Source organism: Euwallacea fornicatus, chromosome 1, assembly GCF_040115645.1.
Source record: "Euwallacea fornicatus isolate EFF26 chromosome 1, ASM4011564v1, whole genome shotgun sequence".
Classification (NCBI taxonomy): domain Eukaryota; kingdom Metazoa; phylum Arthropoda; class Insecta; order Coleoptera; family Curculionidae; genus Euwallacea; species Euwallacea fornicatus.
Genome location: NC_089541.1, coordinates 1,404,036 through 1,431,555, shown reverse-complemented (window position 1 = coordinate 1,431,555; position 27,520 = coordinate 1,404,036). Strand labels below are relative to the sequence as shown.

General features: G+C 38.8%; 3 protein-coding genes across 5 annotated transcripts; 1 reads left to right on the top strand and 2 right to left on the bottom strand.

Annotated features, from left to right (window-relative positions):
• Window positions 1-286: 286 nt before the first annotated feature.
• Window positions 287-20,598, bottom strand: LOC136342080 (uncharacterized). Its single transcript, XM_066287561.1, has 9 exons — window positions 20,310-20,598; window positions 10,083-10,340; window positions 9,690-9,933; window positions 8,611-8,737; window positions 8,439-8,557; window positions 8,205-8,383; window positions 7,985-8,139; window positions 7,573-7,931; window positions 287-684 (listed from the first exon to the last, which is right to left on the bottom strand). Exons 2-9 carry the CDS (start codon window positions 10,232-10,234, stop codon window positions 481-483), a joined length of 1,539 nt encoding a protein of 512 aa, XP_066143658.1. The 5' UTR covers window positions 10,235-10,340; window positions 20,310-20,598; the 3' UTR covers window positions 287-480.
• LOC136342096 (mitochondrial tRNA-specific 2-thiouridylase 1) lies at window positions 2,684-27,508 on the top strand. Of its 2 annotated transcripts, none has more exons than XM_066287593.1 (7): window positions 2,684-3,212; window positions 25,926-26,056; window positions 26,109-26,274; window positions 26,329-26,513; window positions 26,562-26,788; window positions 26,847-27,014; window positions 27,071-27,508. In XM_066287593.1, the coding sequence occupies exons 2-7, from the start codon at window positions 25,981-25,983 to the stop codon at window positions 27,458-27,460; spliced, it is 1,212 nt and encodes a 403-aa protein (XP_066143690.1). In that variant the 5' UTR covers window positions 2,684-3,212; window positions 25,926-25,980; the 3' UTR covers window positions 27,461-27,508. The 2 variants fall into 2 exon arrangements, with proteins under 2 accessions (XP_066143690.1, XP_066143682.1); XM_066287585.1 differs by lacking the exon at window positions 2,684-3,212 and adding an exon at window positions 14,829-14,958.
• ThrRS (threonine--tRNA ligase) lies at window positions 22,649-25,687 on the bottom strand. Of its 2 annotated transcripts, none has more exons than XM_066287548.1 (9): window positions 25,539-25,687; window positions 25,039-25,280; window positions 24,734-24,983; window positions 24,419-24,676; window positions 24,224-24,370; window positions 23,757-24,142; window positions 23,221-23,707; window positions 23,002-23,164; window positions 22,649-22,951 (listed from the first exon to the last, which is right to left on the bottom strand). In XM_066287548.1, the coding sequence occupies exons 1-9, from the start codon at window positions 25,593-25,595 to the stop codon at window positions 22,806-22,808; spliced, it is 2,136 nt and encodes a 711-aa protein (XP_066143645.1). In that variant the 5' UTR covers window positions 25,596-25,687; the 3' UTR covers window positions 22,649-22,805. The 2 variants fall into 2 exon arrangements, with proteins under 2 accessions (XP_066143645.1, XP_066143637.1); XM_066287540.1 differs by having other exon boundaries at window positions 25,439-25,577.
• Window positions 27,509-27,520: the final 12 nt, after the last annotated feature.

Genomic DNA, 27,520 nt, shown 5'->3' with positions numbered 1-27,520 from the left:
AGCTGTTTACAGGATGTTGAACGGCCTTTTATATATACTTTGCAATGCATGTCTAATCGCCATAATGAAAGTGCCACCTACCGTCCTTGTCCAGTAACACAAGAAAATCTTATTCCGTAGCCCTCGCTATACTTTGTGTGTGTTGTACATTTTCACGCAATCGTCCAGAATCCTTTTATGTGCGATCTATATGTTAAGCATAGTTAATAGATGTCACTGTAAAGAAGCAACTCTATGACGTAATTTCGAATTATTCGAGCCCCCTATTCAATATAAAATTCTAGTACAAACTCTTTTAAGATTTATTAATGTCATAAATACTATCTTCACTAATAAATACTTAAAAGCTAAAGGCGCCTAAATTAATAAGATTAGAACAATCACAATGTTTCGTAGGTCAAAAACAATACAAAATACCCTAAATGATTAAGTTTGTGAGCAAAAGCCCTTAAATATGGCCGCGCTGCACTCTCTGCTAAGTCACACCATACTCCCGAACATGCGCTTGCCTCTGGTCAAGATCAGACTGACCGCCATCACAGACAAAAGGAAGAAGACCAGGCCGAGGAACGAGGTCAGCACGCGACAGCGAAAACGCCATTTTTTGTCCTCGCGTAGTCGCTTTGATAACAATTCTGATCTTGGCACGTCCAGAGTAAAGTCTGTTTCGGGACGTCCTCCTGGCTAAAAAATAAACAATAGCAGTTTTGCACATTGAAATCTTGAAAACACCAATTGATATTTTAGCGCGCATTCGCCATGTTGTCAACTTCCATGAACTCTTTCTTTTTAAGACCAAATCGGCAAAGTGGTGATATGAGTGAGTATAGATCTGGGTGCATTCATTCAGTGTTTTTCCATCCCTCCTTAGGCACCATCGAGGCCTAAAGGCGTTTTCACTCCGTCATTATATGTGGTGTAATAAGATTGCGTCAGTGCCAGATTTGATACAAACAACTATAGCAAGCGAAAGCCCCTATCGGTAGGATATCGATCAATAACCAACCTAATCGATAAGCTCTTGCTTTATAACTGTTGGCAAACAATTTGATTTATTGCTAATGACTACAATACTAGCTTATATAACTTATATACGGGTTGTCCCGTGTGTGAAAAGCACCGACATTTTTAGGGTGCCGCACAGGAGATGGTAGCACTAGATAAATACGACATTTTATTATTGCTACTCATCACAGGCAGCGTGCTTTCTTGGGTAATAAGGAAACGGCCCTCCTAGAACGAGCCGTATAATTTTGGATTTATTTTCAAGAGATCCGGGTCGTAAACCGACAATAATGACATAATAAGGTTTATTCGGCGATTTCCATGTGTTTGAATTTCGAATTTGCATAGACGGCGGAAAATTGTCAATTAGGCAAATATTTACTGAACAGGCAGGTTTCTCGTTGCCGGCACGATTTTACCCGCAATTAGGTAACGTTCGTTATCGAATATCATTAATTCGCGATTTAACACTTTCATGTAAAAATGACCCAACTGTTGCATTGCGATTCAAACAAAGCCAAATTTTATCTGTCTGCTGCAACGCTTACATAAATCTTCTTTGATTCTTTGATAGCAAAACCACTCTTTGCAGTACCTCAAGCGCTCGGTTCGAACACGCCAGTAAAATGACAAACGGAATCGAAATATCGTTTATTCAGATTCCATCGATTCATGCTTTTGCAATCTGAATGACACACATATTAACAATTCTGCACTAATGCCACTGCGCGTGCAACTAAATAGCTCAATTCGAAAAATAAAAAATTTTACCAAAACCGATCGGATTTCTCCAGAATCTCTTGCGGTTACTTAGCCAGCGACTCAGGCAAGATAAATAGGATTAAACCGTTAAAAGGTTCAGTCGTGTATTAAACCGCAGAAAGCGATTTCTTGGGGCACATTTCAGGGTTGGCGATCGCCGCTCTCAGACCTAATCTATTCAAATAATTCGTAATTTGTTGGTCACACATTGCAAAACAAGAATTTCGGTATTGTAAGCAAAATTATTTCAAGAATTTAGCTCACAGTCAAGTTTTTTTCATTGACTAATCTAGAGCGAATTTTTGTGTTAAGTCAAACTGATTATCAGGCATTTTCACTTTCATTGATCCGCCGACCCACTTGCCTACATTACTCCAACGCAACAAAAGACGCATTCGAAAGTGCCATAATTATATTTGCGTTGACGGTCAACGAAAGCAGAAAAAAACACTGACCAATTTCACTTGCGCCAGAGGCAACCCCGTGCCGTTTCCTGGTACTACCAGGAAACAATACGGAATCAAACGCGTCCAAGCTAATCTAATATATACAAGTGAAATTAGTAGTACCTAGTAATACTTAAACTAAAATGTTTATGTAACTGTTACATGGAATATGTAATGGTGAAATAATGGGGTACGACCGCAACAGAGAAACACAGTGTCTGTGAGGTCACGGGACCGAGGAAAGGCGTGAGAAAAGCGGCTTTATTTTTGTGTCAAAATGGTGATGTAATAGCGGTGTTGCCAGGTTGTTTAACATAGCAAGAATTTTGGAAAACTTAAGGAGATAAGTTGAGATTTCGAGGAACTATCACTGTTACAATTATCTGACGATTTAGGTCGGAAATTAAAGTCAATTTTGGGTTTCAACTGTCTTGTAAAGAACCTAATCTGTGACCGTTGTAATCCTGCATTTGATTAATTGTTAACATCACTGTCATTCGCCATAATGGTTTTTGTGAAGAAACAAAAGAAGAACGTTCCGTTACTATTTTGCTTTAAAAATCTAAAAGTACGTTTTGTCCAAATCGCACGAAAGTTGCTCTAAATATAAATTTTCTTTTATGTATGAATTTGGTTAAAATTGACTTTCACTTTATACCGTGCGTTTAAAAAAAAATTCCGGTCAAGTAGGCTTTGGAATTATTTGACATCGACTCCGTATGTCTTTTATATGTTCTTTCGTTATCTCGAACATAACCGAATAAACCCAACCTCAATTAAATACGACTCCGTTTACCTTTATTATTTGTTGGATTTTATCCAAACTAGTCTTTTTCAAGCTTCCTCGGACTTGTGCGTTGGTTAATTAAAGTTTTCTAGGTGCTAAAAATTATGTTTACATTCAGAGAAAAAGTGCTAATTTCCAGTATGGACAGTTCATAAACGGAGAATGGGCCTTTAGAATTCAACTCTGTCTTTTCAGCATTTAGTGTAAAAGGGGTAAGTAAATAAATATTAATTATATTTAGTTATGTTTCATTGTTTCCTCACCGCTGGCAACGATTTAAATTGAAAGTGCTGTTAGGTTTATGAGTTTATGATCGAGATTTCGTAAAACACATAAAAGACATACGGGCTTGATATCAAATAATTCTAAAATCTACTTGACCGAAATTTTTCGAATCGCACGGTAGAACACTATACAGCGTTGCTCACTAGTGCGTCAAAGTGCGATATCTCAATAAACACGATTTTTAGGGGGAAATGTTTCACATCGAAATTTTTGGCCATTAAGAGGTACATATTATAAAATTATTATCAAATGTACAGGGTCCGTCATAAGCAACCCCGTATGTTATTACAATGTTATGTTCGTCGAATCAATGAGATGAGATTTCTAATAGACCCCGTATTGCCGAAAAGTTTTTCCAATGCAATATGTTTTTTCTGGGTCAAAACTCGATTTTCTAATGTCTGTATGTTATTGCATTTTTAAATTGATCAAATCTTCAAAATATCTCCACTAGATGTCGTTTTATTCATCGTTGTCGACTTCCGCGATCGATCCATTAAGTAGCGTCTGACTCGTATCAAACAGTTTCAGGCCTTAGTGGTAGTTTTATTGCGCTCGGCCTGAGTAATGGCGGGCGCTGTGTCCTTGACCCACATAATGGCGTTTAAATAAGAATATTCAGTTGATAATGACCTGTGGGCACTTATTTCCTTGCTATCAGCCTTGATCGAGTTAATCAAAATGGCCGCCTTTGTATATCATTGTCTGCAATATGGCGTCTGACATGTGTCAACCAAACATAGTCAGTTGTTCTCGGCCATTTTCCTGCCCTTGGTTTCTGGTTGAGTTTAATAAAAATATTAGTCGAGGATTTTGCACTTGACGATCGAGTCATCTATTACCTACGCACCGCTAACTTTTGATGGAAACGAGTCCGTGCGACTGTTAAACGAGATGCTTAAAATAGTAATTATTATTAATGGTTTTTTCTGCTTAAAATGCTGGGGCATAAATCAAACGGACCTACAAACGCACAAAAATACCAATGGCTCGAATGTCGATGCAGAAATGTAGGTCGACGCACGCGGCTAACACGAATATGTCAATATGGCCGCGATATTTATTGATTAGGGCAGTGCCGTGCTTTTGGGTGTTTTTTCGAAGCTTCCCCCTCACTGGAATGTTTAAAGTGGTTAAATGGACCGCGCCCCAAAAAAAAAAAAAAAAAGCCGTTCTCGACCAGAATCCAGTCCGATCAAAATAACAACACGCGGATTGCGAAAAAAACCTATTTTAGCCGCGATATTTGATCGCTTATACGGCGGCCTTGGAAGGTCGTTCTTTCGCCTCGCGCGCAGGTTACACAACGCTGCGTGTTTGTTTTCGGGGCGCCCCAACTACCAACTCGGTTGACGCAACCGGCGCGCGGGCGACCAACGCCGTCGAAATTCGCTTGTTTTGGCGCTTTTGCCACCTTGGAATTTTTGCAATTAATATTCTTAGCCTCGATCGAATATCAGCTGATGCCTCGCTTTTATCACATGTTAAGTCTTCCACACTGCAGTGCACGTGCTGATGGGACAGGGGTGTGACATATGGTTAAACCAAATTCGGACCAGTTGGTATATTCAATGGTTACATGGGGAACTGGGTAATTGGTCTGTGCTATTAATGATATTATTTTTTGTATAAACGAAGTATTTGGGGCGGTGGGAAGGGCTCGGATTTCATGTCCACTAGAAATTGTTTTCGATTTATTCTTTTATTAAGCCGTAAATTTATTCACAGTAATTTCGCCATATATGTGCTCACAAACTTTAACAGCGCCACCAATCTCGGCGGCCCTTTTGCAAATTTCTGAAATGGGAGCCATCTTGAAAAACGCTTGAAGGTCATTTTGTCTCAATGTAATTTTGCCACAGAAACATTTTCCCGGAAATAATGTTACATGATGCCACATCCATCACAACCCGATATAAAATGCAACAAAGGCGCGTCTCTCTCTCCTTTGCCTTAAATGCCATCAATATACTTCTTCGTTTGCGGCTTGTTTGCGCAACAGTTCCTCAAAAAGGAAATGTCGCGCTAAAACCACATTCTTCTGCGCCGGTCAAAGAAAAAACCAAAGACAACATTTTTGACAATTTCGCATGACCCGCATTAGTCATTTACCAATCTCGTAATTCAGCCCGCAATTTGGCTTTTCTACTTTCTCCTGAAACGCCTCGAGGTCCGGTGGGCCTTGAAATACCTGCGAACGTGCGGCGTTGCCACTGATATCTCATCGCTGGCAAAATCAAGGATTCTTCGCCATTTTGAGATCAAAAAAGGAAACTAAAATTCTCACCTTACACCACTTTTTTAAACTCATAAACCATACTTTTTAGGACGTTAGTGGCTTAATACCAAATTAAGTGCGGCAACAACGGCGGCGTCTAACCTAAAGCCGAAGATCAACAATTATTTTCTTCTTTCATGCTTGAACTAACTAGGCTTACGCAACCGTTTCGCAATCGTTGTCTGTGCTGACATCCACGTCGTGATTGGTTCGAAGGATCATATTGTCTATATGCGGGGGACGCGCTTTTTATTGTCAACATTTTCCCTCGTTAAACGTTCGCTTGGCATCATTGATTAAAACAAAAAAATTGTGACGCCTAATTGACGCAGATCGTTCTAGGCGGCGCCAACGTCGACAAAACTCAATGGAAGGGCATTGACAAGGCGCTGTCAAAATGTGTAGTATCTATATCATCATAATATCACTGTCATTGTCAGTGTCAAATGTGATTGCGAATTTTTAGCGCAACTGTGAGCGGAAAAAATTTAATTCAAAGCAATATTTTACGTGAAGAAACGCGCAAATGCCAACGAAGTGCTGCCTAAATAAGCGGCCACTTTGGGTTTAATTGTGAGGTCATTAATAATCGTGCAATAAACCAATATGGCCGCCATGCGTTAATGCGATTAACAAGTCAGTGTCAAACAGGCGGCGATCTAATGTTTTGGGTACTCGTTACCAAACTATCAATTCGTGGACAGTTGGTAGGGTCCTGCACATGGTTCTGTCTTAATGTATGAAATTACATCATTAACGATTCGCAGAAATAGATCCGCAGGTTCAAAGACCACTCACGTTCAAGAATAAGACTTGAAATGAGCAAGTTGATCGACTTAACTTAGCGGGTAATCACGCAACGGCCCGGTTTAAGTGGCCTTTAAACTGGACCGTAACGATTATGATTTAATAATGACAGTCACTACTAATCCATTTCGGACGTCGGCTTTCACTTTCGACAGGTTTAGGTGGGCGCACCAATTAGGATGGTCTAACAAAAGTTGGTGGTTTCGGCGCTTCTACCGCTTTTAATTGACTTTTGAAACAATAAAAAGACGTAATCGTGTGTGAGAGATAAATAAAGATATCGCGGTGTTCATTGCAAGAAGAGGCGGTGATTCGCACGATTAACTTTCACTAAGACGACGGTACTGTTTAGCTTTAATCAACCCGCGAAATTACAAACGAGCAAATAAATACGGATGTCTGGATTTGTTTTCGCACGTGTTCTATATGAGTAACTCAATCGTGTTTTAGAATCGAAAAATTAAAAGCATGAGCAGCTGTAAATGAGAATCGACATCGAGATCGGCTGACACAAAGGGATCGTCGCAAGCTAGATGCAATTGTTCGGCCATTTCTCTGGCTTCGACTCCAGTGCGGTGCGACAAAATGGCCGCCGACATGTGACCTTGCTTTTTTTGACACGTGTTCGACGTCATAGCGGAACGAAGGCAAAGTCAAGAAGCTGGCCATTTTGGTGCACCCAAATGGAACAAAATGGCCGCCAAAGACTGGTTTGACGCATACGTCAAACGTCTTTACTTAAACACGAAACAACGCCCATCTTTTAAAATCCATTAGCTGTATTCTCGCCATAAAAAAAACGTCTAATTCACCTTAATTAATAATGTTTTACACCCCGATAAGAATTACTAACGAGAGTGATGTAAGCGACTTCATAAAGACATCCTTCTGTCGAACAATGCTTAGTATTCCCTTGAACGGCTTCTCTTAATGGGATATTGTTGCATTGTTGCTTCTAGTGGTTTATTGTCGTTTCCTAGTTTGGAATTTTTTCATCGGGGAAAACTCAACATGCTAATTTATGGGCGACTATTAATCGCGATTTACAACTGATTAGACAGCTGATGAGTTAATATTTGCTCATGACACGCTCGTTAACACCTTCCTCAATTTGGTCCTGACTTGTCTGGGGTGGGACGATGCAAATAAGTATTTTTGCAGTATTTTCTAGAACCACCCCGTTATTTACCTCAAATACTTACAAAAACGGGTACATCCTTAGGGCTGACCTCCCCGTAACATTGCCTCCCCTCTGCCTTTACCCCGTAGTACTGTTGCCAAACGCTAGGTTTTCCCGCAGCCCCCACTCCCACCCCCACCACTGTGGATACTCTCTCTTTTTCCCCCACCATTCCACTTTTATCACAGCAAACACCCGCGTTTCCGTCCCGCGCACTAACTTTGTCCATCCCCGTCTTACAAGTTTCCTCCAACGGCTGCGCCGTTGTCATGTGGCCGCCCTTGTGACGACATAGAGTGCCGTAAATGAGGGCGTTGCGAATGCCCCTGGAAATGGTCGAGGAGTGATCGCAGTGAGAGAAAATCGTGGATGGTTTACGGCCTAAATTTTCAAAAAAATACAGGTTCTTTTTTGTGGGAGATTGTACTATGTACCATATAAATAAGGTAATAATGGAGTGATAGTTCGTCGGCGGCCGGGAGGGCTGTCGCTAAAACCGCTGTTCGAAGAGCTTTGGTAAAAATCTTCTTCGTTACTACTTGAAGTACGCGCACGACCACTAGAAGACGTAGAACTGTGGCTAAAGGCCCTTGAAATTAAAAACACATTAATCCTTAATCGATTCACGCAACTGAAATTTCTTTCGTGACTCACCTCAACACCGAATTCACCTTTCTACAGTTGCTTAAATTGACGCACAATCGCTTCATTTCCTCTTCAGTACAGAGCCGCAAAGCCTCCAATTTCACTCGGATCTTCTCGCTAACGATTTTCAGCACCTCCTCGGGGCTGTGCCCCTCTAAAGCCTGATCCATACTCGCTAAAAGATCCAGCTGAAATTAATCTTTAATTAACTGACATTTTTAACCCGACCCGGCTCACACATACCAAAAGATCTTTGGTTGAGACATCGAGGTTCTGGTGCTGCGCTGTGAAGAGCAACAACGCCTCGTCTATGATCGAGTCATATGAGCATCCATTGAGCAAAAGTCTATGTTCCAAAGGACCTTAAAGAAGCCCTTTAGTCCTTATTATCGCTAAGAGAAAATGCAATTAATACCAGGCCAAATTGGCTGTGGCAAGTGTCCTTCAGGAATTGTTGTCAAGGTGCCCCCTCCTCCACCTGAAGAGGAGCAGGACATGTGTGATGGCACTGATTTCAGAGGTTTAAGACCACGCCCTGCTATCTACAATGCAGAATTGATGAAATTCCGAGGGAAGCTCTCATGGCAAGTGGAGACGCCAGGGTGCACTCAGTGCGGTAATAAAAAGTTACATGCGCTTGTCATAACGGATTTCCAAACGTCATAGTGAAACGACCTACGAAGATGAATGGTCCGTTCTAATTTATAATGACACGTGTCATGACAAATGCTATGTGCTGCGTTAAATATGGACACTGCGCAGTACCATGCGCGGCACATCCATAATTTGTGAAAAAATTCTCGTGACGTGACGACACAACCCTAGCAAACCACTGTCAAAACTTAAACCCAATTGGCACTAATGTATGATGATAGATATACGATCACAATAGCACCCGAGCACTTCCGAATATTCCTGGTGTGGATGAGAGTGAATTTCCGATATTTTCCTAATTCAAATTTAAAAAAAAATTAGAAATTTTAGAGGAAATGGCATAGATAGTGAATAGCATCGATTTTTTTTTGTGATCGAAAACGCTCGAAGCATTTATGTTATGCAAAACGGTCGAAATTTGAAGGCCCCCGGGGCCTCTCGATGCTTCCGACGTTGTCGCGATTAATTGATGTTTGCTATCAACAGGGTCCAATACGAACAAGAAATTTACATGTTTCGAATTTCATGTGCCACACCGCGGCTTCACATGAACGTCACGAGAAAGCCCAAACATTTCTCTTTCGCGTGAGCCCCGCGGTGTTTCGCAGGACAAACAGAACGGAAATTATAGCCAACAATTAAGTAAAATTAAGTATAATTAAAAAAATTAAGTAAAAAACATGCCAGTTTTAGCTACTTTGTCGATTCAAGGCCGAATAAAGAGGGCGATTTACATCAACCGTGTTGACGTTCGTTCCCAACGACTGTCAAGGAAGTCTGTCATATTACCGCACCGATGACTTCACACTGGTGCCAAAGCTCACTGTCAGTAAAACTTACTCTGATTGACTTAACGAAAGATGGGTTTATGTCCACCAAAGCCCCAGTGTCTTCGACAGACTTAAAGCTACTACCATTGCTGCCCTCATAACCGGAACTGCTAGACTTTTCACGAGGGGAGTAAGAAACTTCCTCCTCCTCGTCATAGTCCACTTCAGGGGATTCTTGCCTTGAAGCTTGTTTGACAGGCTTGTGATGGTGGTGATGATGGTTGGATTTAGAGAGGTTAAATAAGGGGTTCACCCTGCAAATGAGGGTGTTTAAAAAAAACGCCGCCTTTGGTCTTTTTGAAAATCAAAGATCTTTTTTTAGTATTGACAATAAATGAATATTGACTATGTGGCACGTTCACCCTAAGGCATTATGCTTACCTTTATATGTGTATAGGCTTACCTGCTCACAGAGTACACTTGTCCCTTGTTCTTCCCTTTAACACCCCTCGAAGATTCAAAACCCAACGCTGCCAACGGGTCGTCGGTAACATTCTCAGGATCGGGGGGCTCCGGATGGGGCTTCCTCGGGGGGTCGCCCAGCCATCGGGTCATTGTCCGTGCTGTAAGACCGAATTCTTGAGCAATGTACGTCTCACAAGGGGTACGAAATTGGAGCGTCTGCTATCTGCAGGAAGCATTTTTTCGATCTGCGTAAGCCCTAAAAGAAAGAGAGTTTCTGGATTTAAGAGTGTGGCTAGAAGTGGTTGGTGCTTCTTTTTGGGGGTTGTGGATGTCAGGGTGCGTCGAAATTTGGAAATTTAGGGTTTACGTTGGACGAAAATTTGAGTTGATCTGTTAACTAAGAATGTGGTGTAGACATGTTTACGAAGTGGTTCGCACATTTTGATATGAAACTTAACAAATTTTTATCTTATGACGTTTTTCTGCTCATGAAAAGGGCGTTTTAACACTAAAATAAAGTGCAGTGGGGTAATGTGTAAACTGGGCAAGTGCATTACCGCGTTCCCCCTGTTGTAATAAAAATTAAAATGTTTTAGTTAATGATTGGAAATTTCTTATGTGGGTTTCCCCGGTGTAAATAAAGTAGTTAAATTAGGCTTCCATAAAAAAAAAGTGTACAAGTTCGGAGTTTCAATTAAAGTGTCCTGCTTTTTAGAGAAATATCCAGTTTCAAATTGTAATTTTTGATAGATACAAAGATATTTTATTAAAGTTTTACCTTAAAAAAATCGTAGATTGTTTATTCTAATATTTTTTGAGAAAATCACTAGTCTTCTCGTACCCCGGAAATATTTATGTACAGGACGAGTGCAGACTAACCGCTAGAATAAGTACATATCGAAACACAGTCACAAAAAATATTTGGTCAAATGCCGGAAAGATAAAGATAGTAACGTGAACGGAAGCAGTAACTGTCGAAGAGGTCAGAGAAAGGTGAATTAGAGGCAAGCAGTCAAAGCAAAAAACAGAAAAAAATCAGCGTGAAGAAACCCATTAGGTGTAATTCTGATAATGTTAACGACAATAATTTCTATGCCATCTGCAAATACGACATTCGATTTTATAATATATTACAACCATAACTATCCGGGAAGATGGCTTGGAGGAAAAGGGCCTGTCGCTTGGCCTCCACGTTCCCCTGATCTGACCACGTTGGACTTTTTTGTTTGGGAATTTTTAAAAGAACAAGTGTACCCGATTCCCGTGGAAACAATGGAGGAACTTATTGGCCGCATTAGAGATTTGTGCATTTAATTGAGAGATCATAACTTAATTGGTGCTCACCGGTCCGTTAGACGGCGGTTTGAATTATGTATGCAACAAAATGATTCATATTTTGAACACCTACTTTAAATTAAGTAAATTTTTGTAACTGTTTTTCACTTTTAATTGTGCAATAAATGTCATTAACAATAATAAACTTTACCATTTATATGAGCAATGTCTTTAATGCAAATAATGTTCTATTTAATAAAAAAAAAATACAAATATATTACACAACGGTGTTAGATACGAAGGAATGTCAAGACACATTTTTTGTAGAGTATAAATTACTCCTTTATGACAAAAACCAAATTTGATTTTAGGGAGGACCGTATTTGTAATTTATTGAATTTTATGGTAGTAAAACACCACCTTGAAATGACCTTAAATGACATTTTGGTTAAAAGTCAGTATCTTCATGACACGTTTCCCTCATTACCGGACAACTTTTATTTGAATCTTTTTTTCATATAACGTAGAGTTTTTCAGTAATCTTCGATCGCAGCTTTAAATGGGACACCCTGTATAGCAAAGTTGTAGGCAATTAAGTTAGACATGGCTTGACGAAAAAATATATGGGGATTCTACTTGCAATAAGCAAGTTATTGACGTTTGGAATAATGCACTTTTGGGGGCACATTTCGGTGGTCGTGAAAGGCCTTTTCTCACATTGAAATAAGCCAAAACGCAGCTAATTAATTACTCTTGCACCCCAGAAGACCGATTCCGAAATTGGCAAAAGTTAGGGCGCAGCATTCATTTCCGTAGGCCCCTGCGGATGTAAAAATTTTCGAATTTTCCGAAATAAATGGGAAATAGTAAATTTTAGAGATAAGATGTTTTACATAAAGGGGCCGAAAATTTGACGAGGCATCCGGAAATACAAAAAACGGGGGTTCCATTTAAAATAATGAAGTTGATGTTTATACCGCGAAAGTAATACGCCCTGTATATATCAAATTATTACATAATAAAAGACCTTTAAGAACCATTGAACCCTTGCAGGAAACTTTTTGACGCGACTTTTATATTTTCCGAGATAGGGGAAATAAAACGCCGTGTTGGGGACATCCTGTACACACCTGCAGTGCAAAGCAATTGACTTTTTTTACAACTTTCCGTAATATTGAGTTTCATGATGAAAATTCGACGTTTTTGCTCATTTTGATTACATAGCAATAACCCAGTATTCCAGTGATATAAGAAACCACACGTAGTAGAACTCGGCTGTAACGAACACTGCATTATAACGAAACAACAAAAAAATTCTCATAAAGGTGATGTATTTTTATTCGGTTATAACAAACTCGGATATAACGAACACTCGGCCCTTACACACCCTCGGCCCCTAACACACCACATTCGCTATATCATGGACATTTAAGCTCGGTCATAGCGAGCCGTCGAGAGATGCTCTTGTGGGCGAGCGGCTGGAGATTTAAGCGAATGGGGACAAAATTCGCATATTTCTGATTTTGAATAAATTAACTTTAATAGATGCGACATGATTGGTGAAAGTTCTGCCAATGACCAATACGAAAACGGCACGAGTGATGTGGAGGAAGTCGACAGAAATGCTCAAGTTTTAATTCCTACAGCTCAAGAGGCACTTTCTGTCTATTATGTACAGACGACTTATCCAGAAAATTAAAAGTTTTTAAATGGAACAGATCTTTTGCGAAACAAAATAACTGCAGAGGTGTGGCAAAAACCGCAAAATGCAAGGTCAAATTGCCGACTTCGTTTCTACTTAAACTTCGATTTTATTTCAGATTTTTGTGGTTCTTTTCTCGTTTAATATACCGGGTGATTCAAGAAGATGGCTCGCCTTTGTAACGTTTTCATTTTTAAACTTAGAAAGTTGAAATTTGAAGGGAAGCTATACGAGAATAGAGCCGATCGATTGACGTTAATGGCGTTTTTGTAGTACTTCTGGTTTAACCGGCAATGACCTCTATATGAGTATGAGGGCGAGCCACCTTCTTGAATCACCCGGTATGGGGTGTTAATTAAGAACACGTACTTATTTCAAGGGATGAATCTTTAATTGATTTTATGACAAAGTAGCCCTAAGAATGCAGGGCCGCAATGTCTTCGTCTAAGAACTAGGGGGGTGTTGAAAATTCATTTATGATTTGTTTTTTTTTTTATATTTGCCGACAGATACCTAATAATCCGACAAAATTTGGTATTCCCGTGTTTTTGTGACACAAAATCGAAATATTGTCTTAATTTTTTTACTACTGATAGAGGGCGCCACATACAGTCTTTTTCGACATTGATTGACGGACTCTAACCACATAGAGAACGACACTCTTAATGGCAAATCCCTAGGAAATGAGGCTTATATACGTTGCATATGATAGGGATAAATATGATAGGATAAGCAAAAGAGAATTAAGGCTTTGATAGAAAATGCGCACTTAATTTCTATGACAATTAATTTATTTGTCCCATAATCGGACAGTGTGACCTTAGCTGTTCGCAATATTAATTATTGTGCAAATATTGTTAATTATTGTTCATTTCGTTTGTGTTTAAAATGGATCAATTTACAAATCAAGAAATGACCGATATAAATTTTGTCTATGTCGCGCTCTCGGCGAAAAAATGGATTTCTGATGTTTTCCCTATACTACAAGACTGAACATCAACATGGGACACGTCATGGTAATCAGAAAAGAGGTTCAATTCAAAAATGTGAAAATCGAAAATCGCGCCCATAAGTATTCTCGAATACTTTCAAAAACGGTTATTATTATTATTTTTATTTAAATAGCATAATCTTGAGTTCCAAACCGCGCACCTTCGCCCGAATTTAACCGACCTCGCACCTCGAGTGGTTACCGAGATCCTCACGGTTGAGCCCCATAAACGCACGTCCCGCGTTGGGGAAAAGGGTTCAACAGCGCAAGTCTGCGGAAACGTCAAACACGTAATGCTTTCGTTTGATTCGTTCAAAAGTTGCATTACGTATTTTCAAGTTACGTTTCATTCCGGTTTAAGGTATTTTCCGCTACCTGCGAGGGCGGCCCAGTCGCATTCTCGAACGGACCCAGCGGTCACCAGACGTAATGTTAGTACCCGGTTAAATTACAAGGCGGGTAATAATTGTTGATGCCAGAAAAATTGCAGCTTTAACGGCTTTGCTGCGGGTATTAACGACGAAGTCGTTAATAATGAATTTGGGTCGCCTGGAAATATTTGAATTACAGTTAAACGACAAATGCGATCGGGTGACACCAACAGCAATAATAAACAATAATAAACTCTAATGTACTAACTGGCCGTATAAGTGGGCGCTTAGGACCGCTTTTTCGCATTGCGCCATCACCTAGAATTTCGTAAATGCCAATCTTACAATAACATGAAATATGTGTAACCGATGTATATTTATATCCACTAATAATGTGCTGTATAAGCAATTATAATTATCGCACCTAAATTCTGAGATTTTTCAGGCCGCAATCCTCTACATTAATAACTATTATATAAATGCGTTAGTGCTCACAATGGCGTTACGGATAGTACATAATATCATTCACACACAGGTATGTACGTGTACATATCCCTCCTGATGTGTTAAAACTGATTTGCACAATAGGTTCATGTCTCGCCTCTTTATCTCTCTTCCATAATTACCAAATACCCATATTATTTTCTGTGTCATGAACATGGATGGCATAATGGAGGCGTTGGGTCACACTCGGCTTTAATTGTTGTTGTAGATTTAATTGTGCGTGTTATTTGCGCTTTCTACGTGACATATTGGGCCCCAAGGAGCGCTTTTAGACTTTATTTGGCAATATAAAAAAGAAATATGTTCAGCATTTAGCCGTGAGATAATTAAAAGTCTCCTAAATGATTTACTTAGTTTTATGTAATCGCCCCGAGACGCCATTTTGTCAAGAATTTTTGTGAGGTTTTTAGCAGTAGCGGCAGCTACGTACACTGTAACAATTTACATAATCTCCGACAAAATCCGCACTCGCGGGTGCATAGAAAGTGAGTTGGAAATAATAACGAAAAAATGCTAATTAACGAACCAAAGCTAAACAACCATCAATAAAGGAAAATTAAGCGGTCTTTAGACCCCACTAAGACGTGGAATTCGTCATTACATTCGAGATTGATATTCGCACTCTCATCCCAAAACGCTTTCGAATTTCTTATGCTTTTGTTGTCCCATTGAACGAGATGACTTTAAGCTTTTGCTGACCGCAAAAACTTTATTGACACAAATTACAGAATTCAGTTTTGAATTAGCATTTCTGTTCCAAGTTCGCTCTTACTTAATCCATAGAATAATTTTCGGCAGTCTCATGACGTATGCAACGAGCTCTGCTTAAATTAGTCAAGAGTAAGGTCGCGACATTAAAAGTTGCGATGTCGCATCATTTCTATTTTTAAATTCTTTCACTGATACCATATGGATAAATTCCATCAACTCTTTTTTGCTATTAAGCTAATTTATGAGGTGTTGATTGGTTAACACAGGCGATTTTATGGCGCTGTGGGGAAAATTTTAAATTGATCATTTTTAGCTTTGGCGAGAAAATTTTAATCGTTTGCGTCGATTTAAATGTACGATTTACCAACGGTGCGAGCATCGTTCCCCTTAATTTTGCAACCGTTTTCACAAGGTATACTACTTATTTCATCCACGATATTCTCCAATTTTAATGTAGTATCGGAGTTCTTTAATTCTCCTTTTTGAAGATTTAGAGATTTAATTCATATAAAACGTCGTTACAGGAGAGCGACGTTTTCTGTAGAGAAAGCTTTGAAAACAAAAGAATAACGCTTGGCTTGTCGGTATTAATGACATCTCCGAGTTTCTTCCTTAATCGCTTGCGAAAAATATCAAATTTCCCGTGAAAATATATTAGAAAATTGGGACAGTTTGTGCGGACATAAATATTAATTTCATAAATACGATATAATGAGCGTTCGTACGAGACTGTAAGCAGCTGAGAATAGGTAAAAATCCCACTTTAAAAATTCGATTTGATTTGACAATACCGGAAATATGGCGTACGTCACGCTCGGTTCTCCGAAGTCTCACGATCGCGACTGGGTCATCGCACTTGGATAATAAATCTGGATAGCGCTGAAATGAAAATGAAGTAAAAGTTTCGATTTCAAGACGGAAAACTCAGTGGCGGGCATGTGACCGGGTATGGCAATGCTGTGTCGAGCAATACCAAATATCAATTTTTACTCAAACTTTAACATTATGTTACTATTAGTATTAACATTTTCAGCGCTTTATTTTTTGGGGAAAAATGTCTAACCCGCCAGTAGAATTTATTGGAGCAGTCGAATTGCATAACATTCTCAGGTATGTCTATATAACATCTATAAGTGAGAATAACATTCGTTTATTACAAGGAGCTGAGACGACCACCCTCCTTAACGTTTCAGTGACAAATCTATCACCGTTTTCAGAACCTAGAAGAATAGAGTAGAAAAATGAAAATAAACAGGAAACAGAAATGTATGAGAGGCCAATATTTCAAATGGGTGAAACACTGTGAAATTCCTCTTCTCAATCGCTGAAAAATGGCATTTTTATACAGAGTACCCGGAAAGGTCATGTAAATTCTCGGAGTTATAGAGAAGGCTAATATGATGCTAGTACTTCATGTCAAAAAATTCCTAGCAGCCTTCGTTGCTAACTTATTTCCTCTGAAAATAAGAAGTGAATAGAAGTTTTGCTGTACTTTCTAAATAGTTATGGTAACAAGAAAAGTTGGGCGTTTTCAATAACACACAGTCGTGTTTATTTTTACACGTAACCAAATGTTTCATATGTCTCCCTTATACAGGGGCAGTCGAAATTTTCCATTAAAAATCATTTATTTTTTTTAGTGATCTTACGAAATCACTATTTTTCTTCGTAGCTTGATTTTTTATAATAATTTTTCCACAAAAAAGTATATCTTGCTTCAATCGATGCCTTGTGCCGCTTCTGAGAAAATCGCACTTTAGCATCAACACATTACAGCTGAAGTTATCAAAAATGTTCATGCCAACAGTGAATGTTATTAATATTAGTTATATTAATAAATCTTGGAGTTTAGCAACGAGGAGTGTATAGATGCGCATCTCATGTTCGGACTTGGAGAAGGTAAAGCTGTCGAAGTTCCCGTGTAGCAGTCCGAGATATTCATATTGAACATTCTTGATAAGTTTAGCTGTAATACATGGCGTTTTTATAATCAACTGCTATTTCATTGAATTTTAAATTGTTGTCAAGTACAGCAGATGTCGATAATAGAATGCGATGTTCTCAAAAACGGTACAACATACCGATTCAAGCAAGGTATACCTTTTTTTGTAAAAAAATTAAGCTACGAAAAAAAGCTGATTTCGTCTACTCGCTAAAAAAAATAGTTAGTTTAAATAAGACATTTTGACTTCCCCTGTATAAGAAGACCATATGAAACATCCGTTCACATACGAAAATAGCACGACTATGAGTTATTGAAACCGCCCAAATTTCAGTGTAACCATTATAACTGCTTGAAAATTACAGCAACAAATGTTTTAAAACTTTTTACTTCGAGACTGACTAACTTGGTACCGAAGGTCGCTAAAAGCTTTTTTTACTATTAAGTACTAGCATTTTCCAGCCCCCTCTATAACCCCTAGAATTTATAACACGACCTTTCCGGACCTTTTCCGGACACCCTATATAAGTCATGTCGTCATTCGAAAAGGTTGTTTTGAGGGAAGTGATTAGTATTTAATCATTCTACCTAATTAAACCTGTCATTTTATGAATATTTTTTGAAGTTCCTGGTTTCTCATTACTCCGTGCGGTATGAGTTAGTGTTTAACTTTTTTTTATACCTCCGAAGTTGACCTCTTATTCAAGCATAGGCAATACCTCGCTCATTGAACAAGGGGGCACATATCGGTTTTTATTACTGAAATATATGCGTTTCCTTTCATTTTACACTTCATTCCATCTAATTCTGTGACTCTTATCAAAAGCATGCTGGCATGTACTTGACCTACTAAATTCTCTAGTTTTGATATAGGTTTTGTACTTTTTAGTTCGTTTTTTAAAGAGCGACCAACTATAGCATAACAAATATATCAATAAAGGACAAATTTTAATATGGGACATGACGTAGTTAGTTTGCTGCCTTAAAAACTGTTCTAAAGTTAAGACAATAATGGGAACCCCATTGTTGAGCTCAACCACACGGATCTCGGATGCCATTAAAGATGCGAAATCCATTAATTTTAGGCAAACTTACGCAGTTTGTAGCTCAAGAAGTTTTTATTTTAAAATAGAAAACATTAAGATGATTTTCAGAGGTGTTCGGAAAGAACTGAAATTTTTGACAAATATTTCTATTTTTCTGTTAACTCGGTTGACGAAGTAATTAACAATAAGTGACACTTCATCATTGCAACTTCTTCTCTTTTAAAACATGACGATATCATATTTGAAATCGGACGTTTCGATTTTCGGCAACCCTCAACTTTGTTTTTTTTTACGGGCAGCACATTCAATTTTCACATTTTTGAGTTGAGTTTCTTCTGACGATCTCAAGTTTTAGAAGAAGGAAAGATGGAAGATCAAAAATTAAGTATCGATCCTTTCGAATTGCGCCATCAATTAAGCTTCCGGAAAAATTACAACATTTTTTTTAATTCAGATTTTTCAAAATACCTCCGAAAGTCATCAGAATTTTTCTATTTCTGCAACGGCACATTCTTGCGTGACTTTGTCCCAATTGAACCAACCTCGTATCTTCTATGGTTACTGATATCCTCGCGGGTGAGCTCCAGAAACAAACACCCTGTCTAGGGCAAAGGTTTTTGAACATTGTTGGGCGATAGCCGTTCGTCCATTGTTAAATTGCCGGTCTAAACTTTTACAAAAATCTAAATTTTTTCATATCCCTTTCAGAAAAATCAAAATCGAAATTTTTCGCGATGAATTTTGAATAATTCGGAAAAACTAAAACCAGAAAATGTCAGTTTTGGTACTCCACTCAGAAAATGAGTTTCCGTTCTGGCGAGATACGAATTTGGTGCACGCCGAAGAGTAATTTCTGGATAAGTGGCTGATATAAATCAGCCCAACCCTGACTCTATAGGACTATACGAACAGGTGAGGATGGGAACGTGATTTTTGGTGCTGTTGATCGATTTTAAAAAAATCCATTCGTGAATTTTATCGGACAAAATGTTCATTATTACTCTCACGTAATAATACAGAACCGGACCTCTGAAAAGCTGATGTTTCCAATGCGTCCTGTTCAAAGGAAATGTACATTTACTGAAAACGCTTCTGTTCACGCAAAAGGGACTTTTCGGACAGTTGCGAAAGCATTTTAAATGCATCAAAATGCAGATTTAAAGCTAAGTGATGATTTCCTATGAGAATAAATGTAGTAACAAACGTTTTCGGTTTGCAACAAAGCGTGATGTACGTCTATAATTATAAACATTAAATTAAAGTTTTATGGTCTTTAACAGTTTGAAATAGACCGGGTTATTTCACAAATCGAAAACAAAGAGCGCTCGTGCATCCGTGGTGGCTGAAACAAGTCTCGATTTCACAATTGAAAAGGCACTAATTCTTGCAGTAATAATAAACTGCTTGTAGAATTTTATCGCTCACTTTGGAAATAATATTCATAAAGTTGCCTTTTACGTTTGCCAATTCAACATTGGGAATCAGCCGAGAAATTTGAACTCATTGCGACCTTCAAGTCGTTCCTTGTAATCCCATAAAGGGGATATACAGAATTCTTAAGGCTCTTATTTTACACTCTCTGGGCGTGGCTAGATTTATGATGTCTTAAACCCATTTTAACTGTGATCACTTGCACTACTCCGCCTACCCCAAATACCCCTGAAAAATTATCCTTAGACATACCTCCACTACTCTCCTCTCCAGATCCTGATCATACTTCCAAGATGAACCTTAATACTCCACGAAACACTTAACGTGAAACAAGTGCCCAGCGATCTATTTCCCCAGTCCACCCAGCAACCCAGCGGCCCACCCGCAATGCCGCCGCGAACGAAACTGAAAGTACCGCTGTCGGAGACTAGTTGGAGCGTGGTCGATGGCCCGGTGCATCTGCAGAGACACTTCTTGACCCTGGCGGGAGGGGCCAAAATATTACTCAAAGCTCAGATTTTGATTTTTTTCCAATCTTCAAAAAGTTCGGTGGCAATAAAGGCATCATTGCCGGTGTAAGTGAAGAAAGATCCGTGCGGGTGTGGCGCAGAATGCCCTCCAGATACGGAGGCTCCAGAAAAAAAAATTATCATGGAACGTCAGTCGCATGATGCTCTTGCAACAATAATAGATTGCACGGTAATACATGTACAATTTCGTAACTCAAAGACACATCTACCATCTGGCGCGTTCTTGACTTTATCAGCAACTTAAAACCCGCTTAGCACGGGAATGATAAAGGACTTTAATTGTTGTTATTCGCGCCAATATCGTTATTAAATGTTGCCAAACTATTGCCACAGACAGAAGAATTAACTACACAGGGGCAAGCAAATTTTACTCTAGTGAAGACATTACATATTTAGGTCGACTATATGCAATAGCTCTGGTAAGAGCAACTAGAGCTACTCCTCAGAGCCTTATATGAACATACTTTCATTGCTCCGGCTAGCCTTGAGAAAGTTTTTTCTTATGTTAAATTACCTCCTTGAACATAAAAACGTTTACTAAATGAACAAATAATAAATGCATAGGTGCATAATTAGGGCCTAAGGTAGTCCTTCTTTTGCCATGCGTAAAGCAACACTTACGACCTAGTCTACGACATCCTGTGGCCCTCATCCAACTTAATGCCGTCATGGTCTATTTAGCGTTAGTGCTAAGGATAAGGCCAAAGACATCCGTCATTGATTATTTTATAATTACACATAATCTGTATAAAATATGTTAATTTTATTTAAATGCGATATTATTATTGTCTTCAACGCTGTTCTATGAAGGATATGTACTAGTTAAAAAAATAGCATTAAAGTCCAGTGTGCTCATTAAATTGAATGCTCCAACTCTGTTTTTGAGTATGTCCGCTATTACGTGAACTATCATTAGCTAAGATGGCGCAATTTTATTATGCAAGCAAAAAGATGTAATAACATTGACATGGACCATAAATGGTTCGTTTGCCAATCAGAGCGTGACTTCGTGTAGGGCTTTATTAGATGCATAATACAGTCTTTTTGTTAGCACGTGAAAACGCACATTATACATGGAACTGCTGCTTATAAATTATGAATAAATTGGCATTTATGTATTACACGACGAGATTCGATAAAGCCGGAAATACTGCCGGCACTGATGACAAAGCGTCTTTTATCGCCTAAAAGATTGTGTGACTGCTTTTTAGTGAATGACTAAAGAAGTCAACGCTCGGCGTCAGTGCCATCGCGATAAGGTCCAACAAAAGAGCATCGACAGCGTCTTTGACCCAAATTCAAAATGGCGCCTGACAATGCTAGGAATGGCCGCCAATCGGTGCATTTCTTTTGTTGGCATATTTGCACATAAATTGATTTTTTTAGGGCTCCAAATCGAGAAATTGGGCCAAATGCCGTCGTTATGAAGCAACAATCAGCGGCCAAGGTTTCTGCTAAGAAATAGTAAAGTGACCTAACGCAGGTCAATAGGTTATTATCGCCCTCGGTCCATATAGTTCTCCGACTTCATTTATTCATTAGTTTTGTCCTTTTTCGGTTTAGCGTAAATTTATTTAAAAGGTTTATAAACCCGCATAAAACTATTTTTAAAATGAAGTCGAACCAATGAAATTTTCGATTATGACGAATTAAATGCATAGGTAAAACAGATCCTATATTGAATATTGATCCTGGACAATTTAACGAAATTCTAGGGCACTGGAAAAATATCTTTAGGAACTTTCTTTTGACTGCATTTTCAAAATCGTAAAAAAGAGACACTCGCGTGACTCTGCATCCCAGAAATCAAGAGATTTGGCAATCACCGTTGCTAGTTTACCGGCCGGTAAAACGGACATTTTGAATCGAAAAACTAAATTTTCTATTTTCAAACGAAAAATCGTAACACCTTTTTTCGAAAATCAAAAATCTGTATACGCCAGAATAGCCGTTCGCATGTCCTTATTCGTACCAAACACCATATTGAAATTCTGAATTAGCATAATTGCCCGAAGTTAACTGAATTTTACGCGATCTGCAATTAAAGGGAATGAAGCAATGTTTGCTGTAAAAAAACATTAAATACTTTAATATTTCGCCATGCTGAGCACAGTTGGAAATGTACACGAACTCTTCATTTATCATAAATAGCAAATAAATAACTAATACAATATAGAAAGTTGTTGCCCTTAATATTATTGAATGCAAAACTGACGTCTTAAAGTTTGTCTTCTCCATGTGCGCAAGTGTCCTTCAACCGCACCAATTTCCCCAGAAGGTCCTCGACTGAGACCTCTCCATGCACCACGTTATCCCTAGTGCGAACGTTCACTGTGTTGCTCGACTTCTCCTTCTCTCCCACCACTGCAATTTTTAAACTCAAAAAATGCTAATACAAAAAATCAACGTCCTACCTAAAATAAAGTTAAACTGCGCCAACTGGGCGTTCCTAATTTTCTTATTCAAAGTATCTCCATGGTCCACGTCCACTTCAGCCATAATTCCCGCCTCATACAACTTCTGCTTAACTTCCTCTGCATATTCGTCATAATTAGGACCTACAGGCACCACCATAACCTAGCAAATACTATAATAAACATCTGCTAATTGTCTACCATTTGATTCATGCTAACCTGTCTGGGTGACAGCCAAAATGGCCATTTCCCCCCATAAGACTCAGTTAAAATGGCAATCATACGCTCCACCGACCCTAAGATGGCTCTATGTATAATCACCGGTCGTCTCTTCTCCCCGCTTTCACTGACGAAATTCAGGTTAAATCTGATTGGAAGTTGGAAATCGAGCTGTATGGTGGCGCATTGATGCGCCCTATTTAATGCATCCCTAATAGTAATGTCGATTTTGGGGCCGTAAAATGCCCCATCTCCGGGGTTCTCCTTCCAAGTTTCCCCAAAGTCATCCAAAGACTCACTGAGGGCTTTTTCAGCCTCATTCCAGATTTCGATCTCCCCTAGATACTTTTCAGGGCGCGTGCTCAAAACCAAATCAAAAGTGAAGCCAAAGACCGAATAAATGTGTTTGAGAAAGTCAAGACAGCCCTTCATTTCCTGCTTTATTTGCTCAGGGGCGCAGAAGATATGCGCGTCGTCTTGCTGGAATCTATAGCGCCCATTATTTAGTGATTGAAAATCGGTTAGAAGAAACTTGCCTGCGAACTCTAGTAAGTCCAGTCAGAGCACCAGAAAGCTCATTTCGATGCAATACCCCAAAATCGGCCAACCTCAAAGGCAGCTCTCTCCACGACCTAATCCTGTTATCAAATATAAGGCAATGTCCTGGGCAATTCATTGGTTTCAACGCGAATTTTTCCTTTTCCACATCAAAGGAAAACATGTTTTCTGCATAATGTGCCCAGTGGCCTGAAGTCTGCCACAATTTGGCATTGTAAATGTTGGGAGTGACCACTTCCTGGAAACCGCGTTTGCGGTACTCCTTTTTCATTAACTCCACCAAGGTATTGTAAATATGAGCCCCACGTGGCTGGAAAAAACATGAGCCAGGAGAGAGTTCATGGAAAAAGAAGAGTTCTTGCTCCTGAAAGAATTTGTTTATTTACATTAATTACCATCATTCCTATAGTTTGAAACCGCATCAAAAACAACCATTTCAACCCACCTTTCCAATCTTCCTATGATCCCTCTTAGCAGCCTCTTCTTGAAACTTTTCCCACTCCTTCAGTTGCTTATTGTCTGGAAAACTAATCCCATAAACCCTCTGTAATGTCTCTGCATCTGCCTTCCCTTCCCAATAAGTTGAAGAATTCTAAAACACCCCATCAATGCTCCATTGATCTCATTAAAAATGACCAACCTTGGTGACCTTCAAGGCCTTAATTTTCCCTGTATGCCGCACATGAGGTCCTCTACAGAGATCTATCAAAGGCCCACACCGGTACACAGTTGTAGTTGGAGTGTCAACTTTCTCATTCAAAATCCGAACTTTAAATGGGTTATACTTGAACATTTCTAAAAGATCCTGTTTGGTCATTTCTAAGCGTTCAAAAGGCTGCTTTTCTTTGGCTATATTTTTCATTAAGCCCTCAACATAAGGGAAATCACTTTGAGAAATCTGAAGCATGCAAACTTATTGGAAATTCAGTAGAAGAAAATGTTGACTGTGACTAACCCCTTTATCATCTAACCACATATCATAATAGAATCCATTCTCTATTGGAGGCCCATAGCATAGGCAACCCCCATAAACCCTTTCTAAGGCTTCACCCAAAATATGGGCAGTAGAGTGCCAGAAAACAGCTTGAGCTTCTGGATCATCAAACTTTAATAATTCAACTTTACAATCACCTTCTAAAGGCCTGTCCAAATCCCAAAGAATCCCATTTACTTTAGAAATTACTGCATTGTCAGCTAAGCCTTGGCTGAGAAGTTGCAATAATAATACAAATCAATGACACTAACTTGCTTAGAACTTACCTAATTCCTCTGGCAACATCATACATTGTGGTCTTCCATGCAATGCCCTCAATAACTCTTCCATCTGGGAGGGTAATTTTAATGGGGGCTTCAGGTTTTAAAGCCACTTCAGCATCATACTGAGCTTTCAGCTTGTTCCACAAAGTGAGGCGCTCTGCTATATAACTCGGAGGGGGTTTTAGCTCATTTACTCCACTTTTATCCTCAGTTTCTTTTTTTATTTTTTCTTTCTTCATTTTGCCCTGCAAAAATTACGTTTTTCCTCAAAATGAGACAATTTTAAATTTCTTTAGGAATATTAAGGTTAAAGTTAAAATATTGCATCATTTATTAAAATTTTTCCAGGTATAATCAATGATTAAGAATGAAATAAAAGAGGGGAATCCAATATGTTACACACCAATGTGGCTAAAGTGCGCCGGTTTAAACGGACCGCAGCCCCTGAACAACTTAAAATCTTCAACATTTTAAGAATAAAAGTAAATAATAAAAGGTCATGCCTTGTCTTTATCGGTAATTTGGAGGTTTTTCACAACGTCTTCCACTTTTTCACTCATATTTTCCACAAAATACACAGCATATGTATGGAAAGCACAAAATGGAAAATGTTGACGTTTTGTCACTTTTGACTTTTGACATCTGCGTTAATGTAGAGAAATCCCTGAAATTTTCCTGTAAAGAAAAATGCAATCTCGCGGGTTTGTTACTTCTTGTTCGTTGTTTGGTTGGGACAAATACATTATAACGCGGCATTGTCAAATTTCAAGAAAAGTCCTTAGAATATCCTGCCTTTTTTTAAATTTATACCACATTTATACCGTTTCATCCAAATATCATAAGACGAACAAGAACGTATCTGCTCACAAGTTTTTTACTCATCTTTTCAGTTTCAACATCACTTTAAAATTGAAAAAATCAAATTAGTATATTAGTTGTTAAAATATGATAAAACGGGTCGCTTTGGGTATATCAGGAGGGGTAGACAGTGCCGTGGCAGCCCTTTTACTAAAAACCCGAGGTATTTATCTTGACAACTCCAAACTGTTTTATTTTAATAGGCCTCTTTCCAGGTTATGATGTTCAAGGTGTTTTCATGCGAAATTGGGACATAGCCGACGAAAAGGGCAATTGTAGGGCTGATGAGGATCTCAAAGATGCTTCTTATATATGTGATAAACTTAATATCCCTTTGCATCAGGTTAACTTTGTTAAGGAATACTGGAATGAGGTGTTCAGGTATTTAACAGGCTCAATCAGTTTGTAAGGCTGAACCTAGTAATAAAATTGCAGTCACCTGCTTAAGGACTATGAGAGTGGAGATACTCCAAATCCTGACATTTTGTGCAACAAAAATGTTAAATTTAAACATTTTTTTGAATATGCACAATGTTGTTTGAAAGCAGATGCTATTGCTACTGGGCACTATGCTAGGACGAGTTTTGGATCGTATTTAGAAAATTATAAACCTAATACTAGTAAGTTAGAAAACCCAGTTAAATCAATTGGAATGATAGTGTAATTAGATGTAAGGCTCCTACGAGCTCAGGACATAAGAAAAGACCAAACTTTCTTCTTGTGTCAACTACAACAACAAGTTTTACGTAGAACTATGTTTCCATTGGGAGATTTAACAAAATGGGAAGTGAAACATATAGCTGTAGAACATGGGCTTGAAAGAATTGCCTTAAAGCCAGAGAGCATGGGCATTTGCTTTATTGGCTCTAGAAATTTCCAGGATTTCATCAAAGAGGTCTTTTGAAGTGTCCTTTCATAGCATTTTCATGTGCTTACAAGTGATATTTCAGTAGTATATTGAAGACAAGCCAGGCAAATTCATTGATATTGACACTGGTCAAGTAGTAGGAGAGCATCAGGGCATCCATCAGTGGACTCTGGGACAAAGATCAAGGGTTCATGGCATTCCTGAGCCATACTTTATTTGCCAAAAAAATGTCAAAGAAAATATCATTTATGTTGTATGTGTTTTTCCCTTTATGATTTAGGCTTTATTATATCAATTTAAACATTTCAGGTCCAGGGTACTAACCATCCAGCTCTCTACTCCTCCCTCTTTTTTACCTGCCCTCCTCACTGGATTTCATTAGAACCCCCAGAGCTCAAAAAAGACTCGATACTACACTGCTATTTCAAATTTCAACACACAAATGATGTAGTGTCAAGTGAGGTATGCCAATCTAATATGGGTCTCATAGTGAAATTAAAGTTGCCCAAAAGAGCCTTAACACCGGGGCAATATGCAGTATTTTATAGGGGAAACGAGTGTTTGGGTAGTGCTAAGATTATACATGCGGGAGCTTCGGAATTTAGTTTGAATTACTTGAAAAAGAGGACCAGGGACTTCTGTGATGAAAACAATGAGTCAGATGCCAGTAGTGATATAAGTTTTAATAAAGGTAGCTGAAGATACTAGTACGTTTGTTAAATTGTAAATAAATCGAAATGTATTGTTCTGGTCTCCATT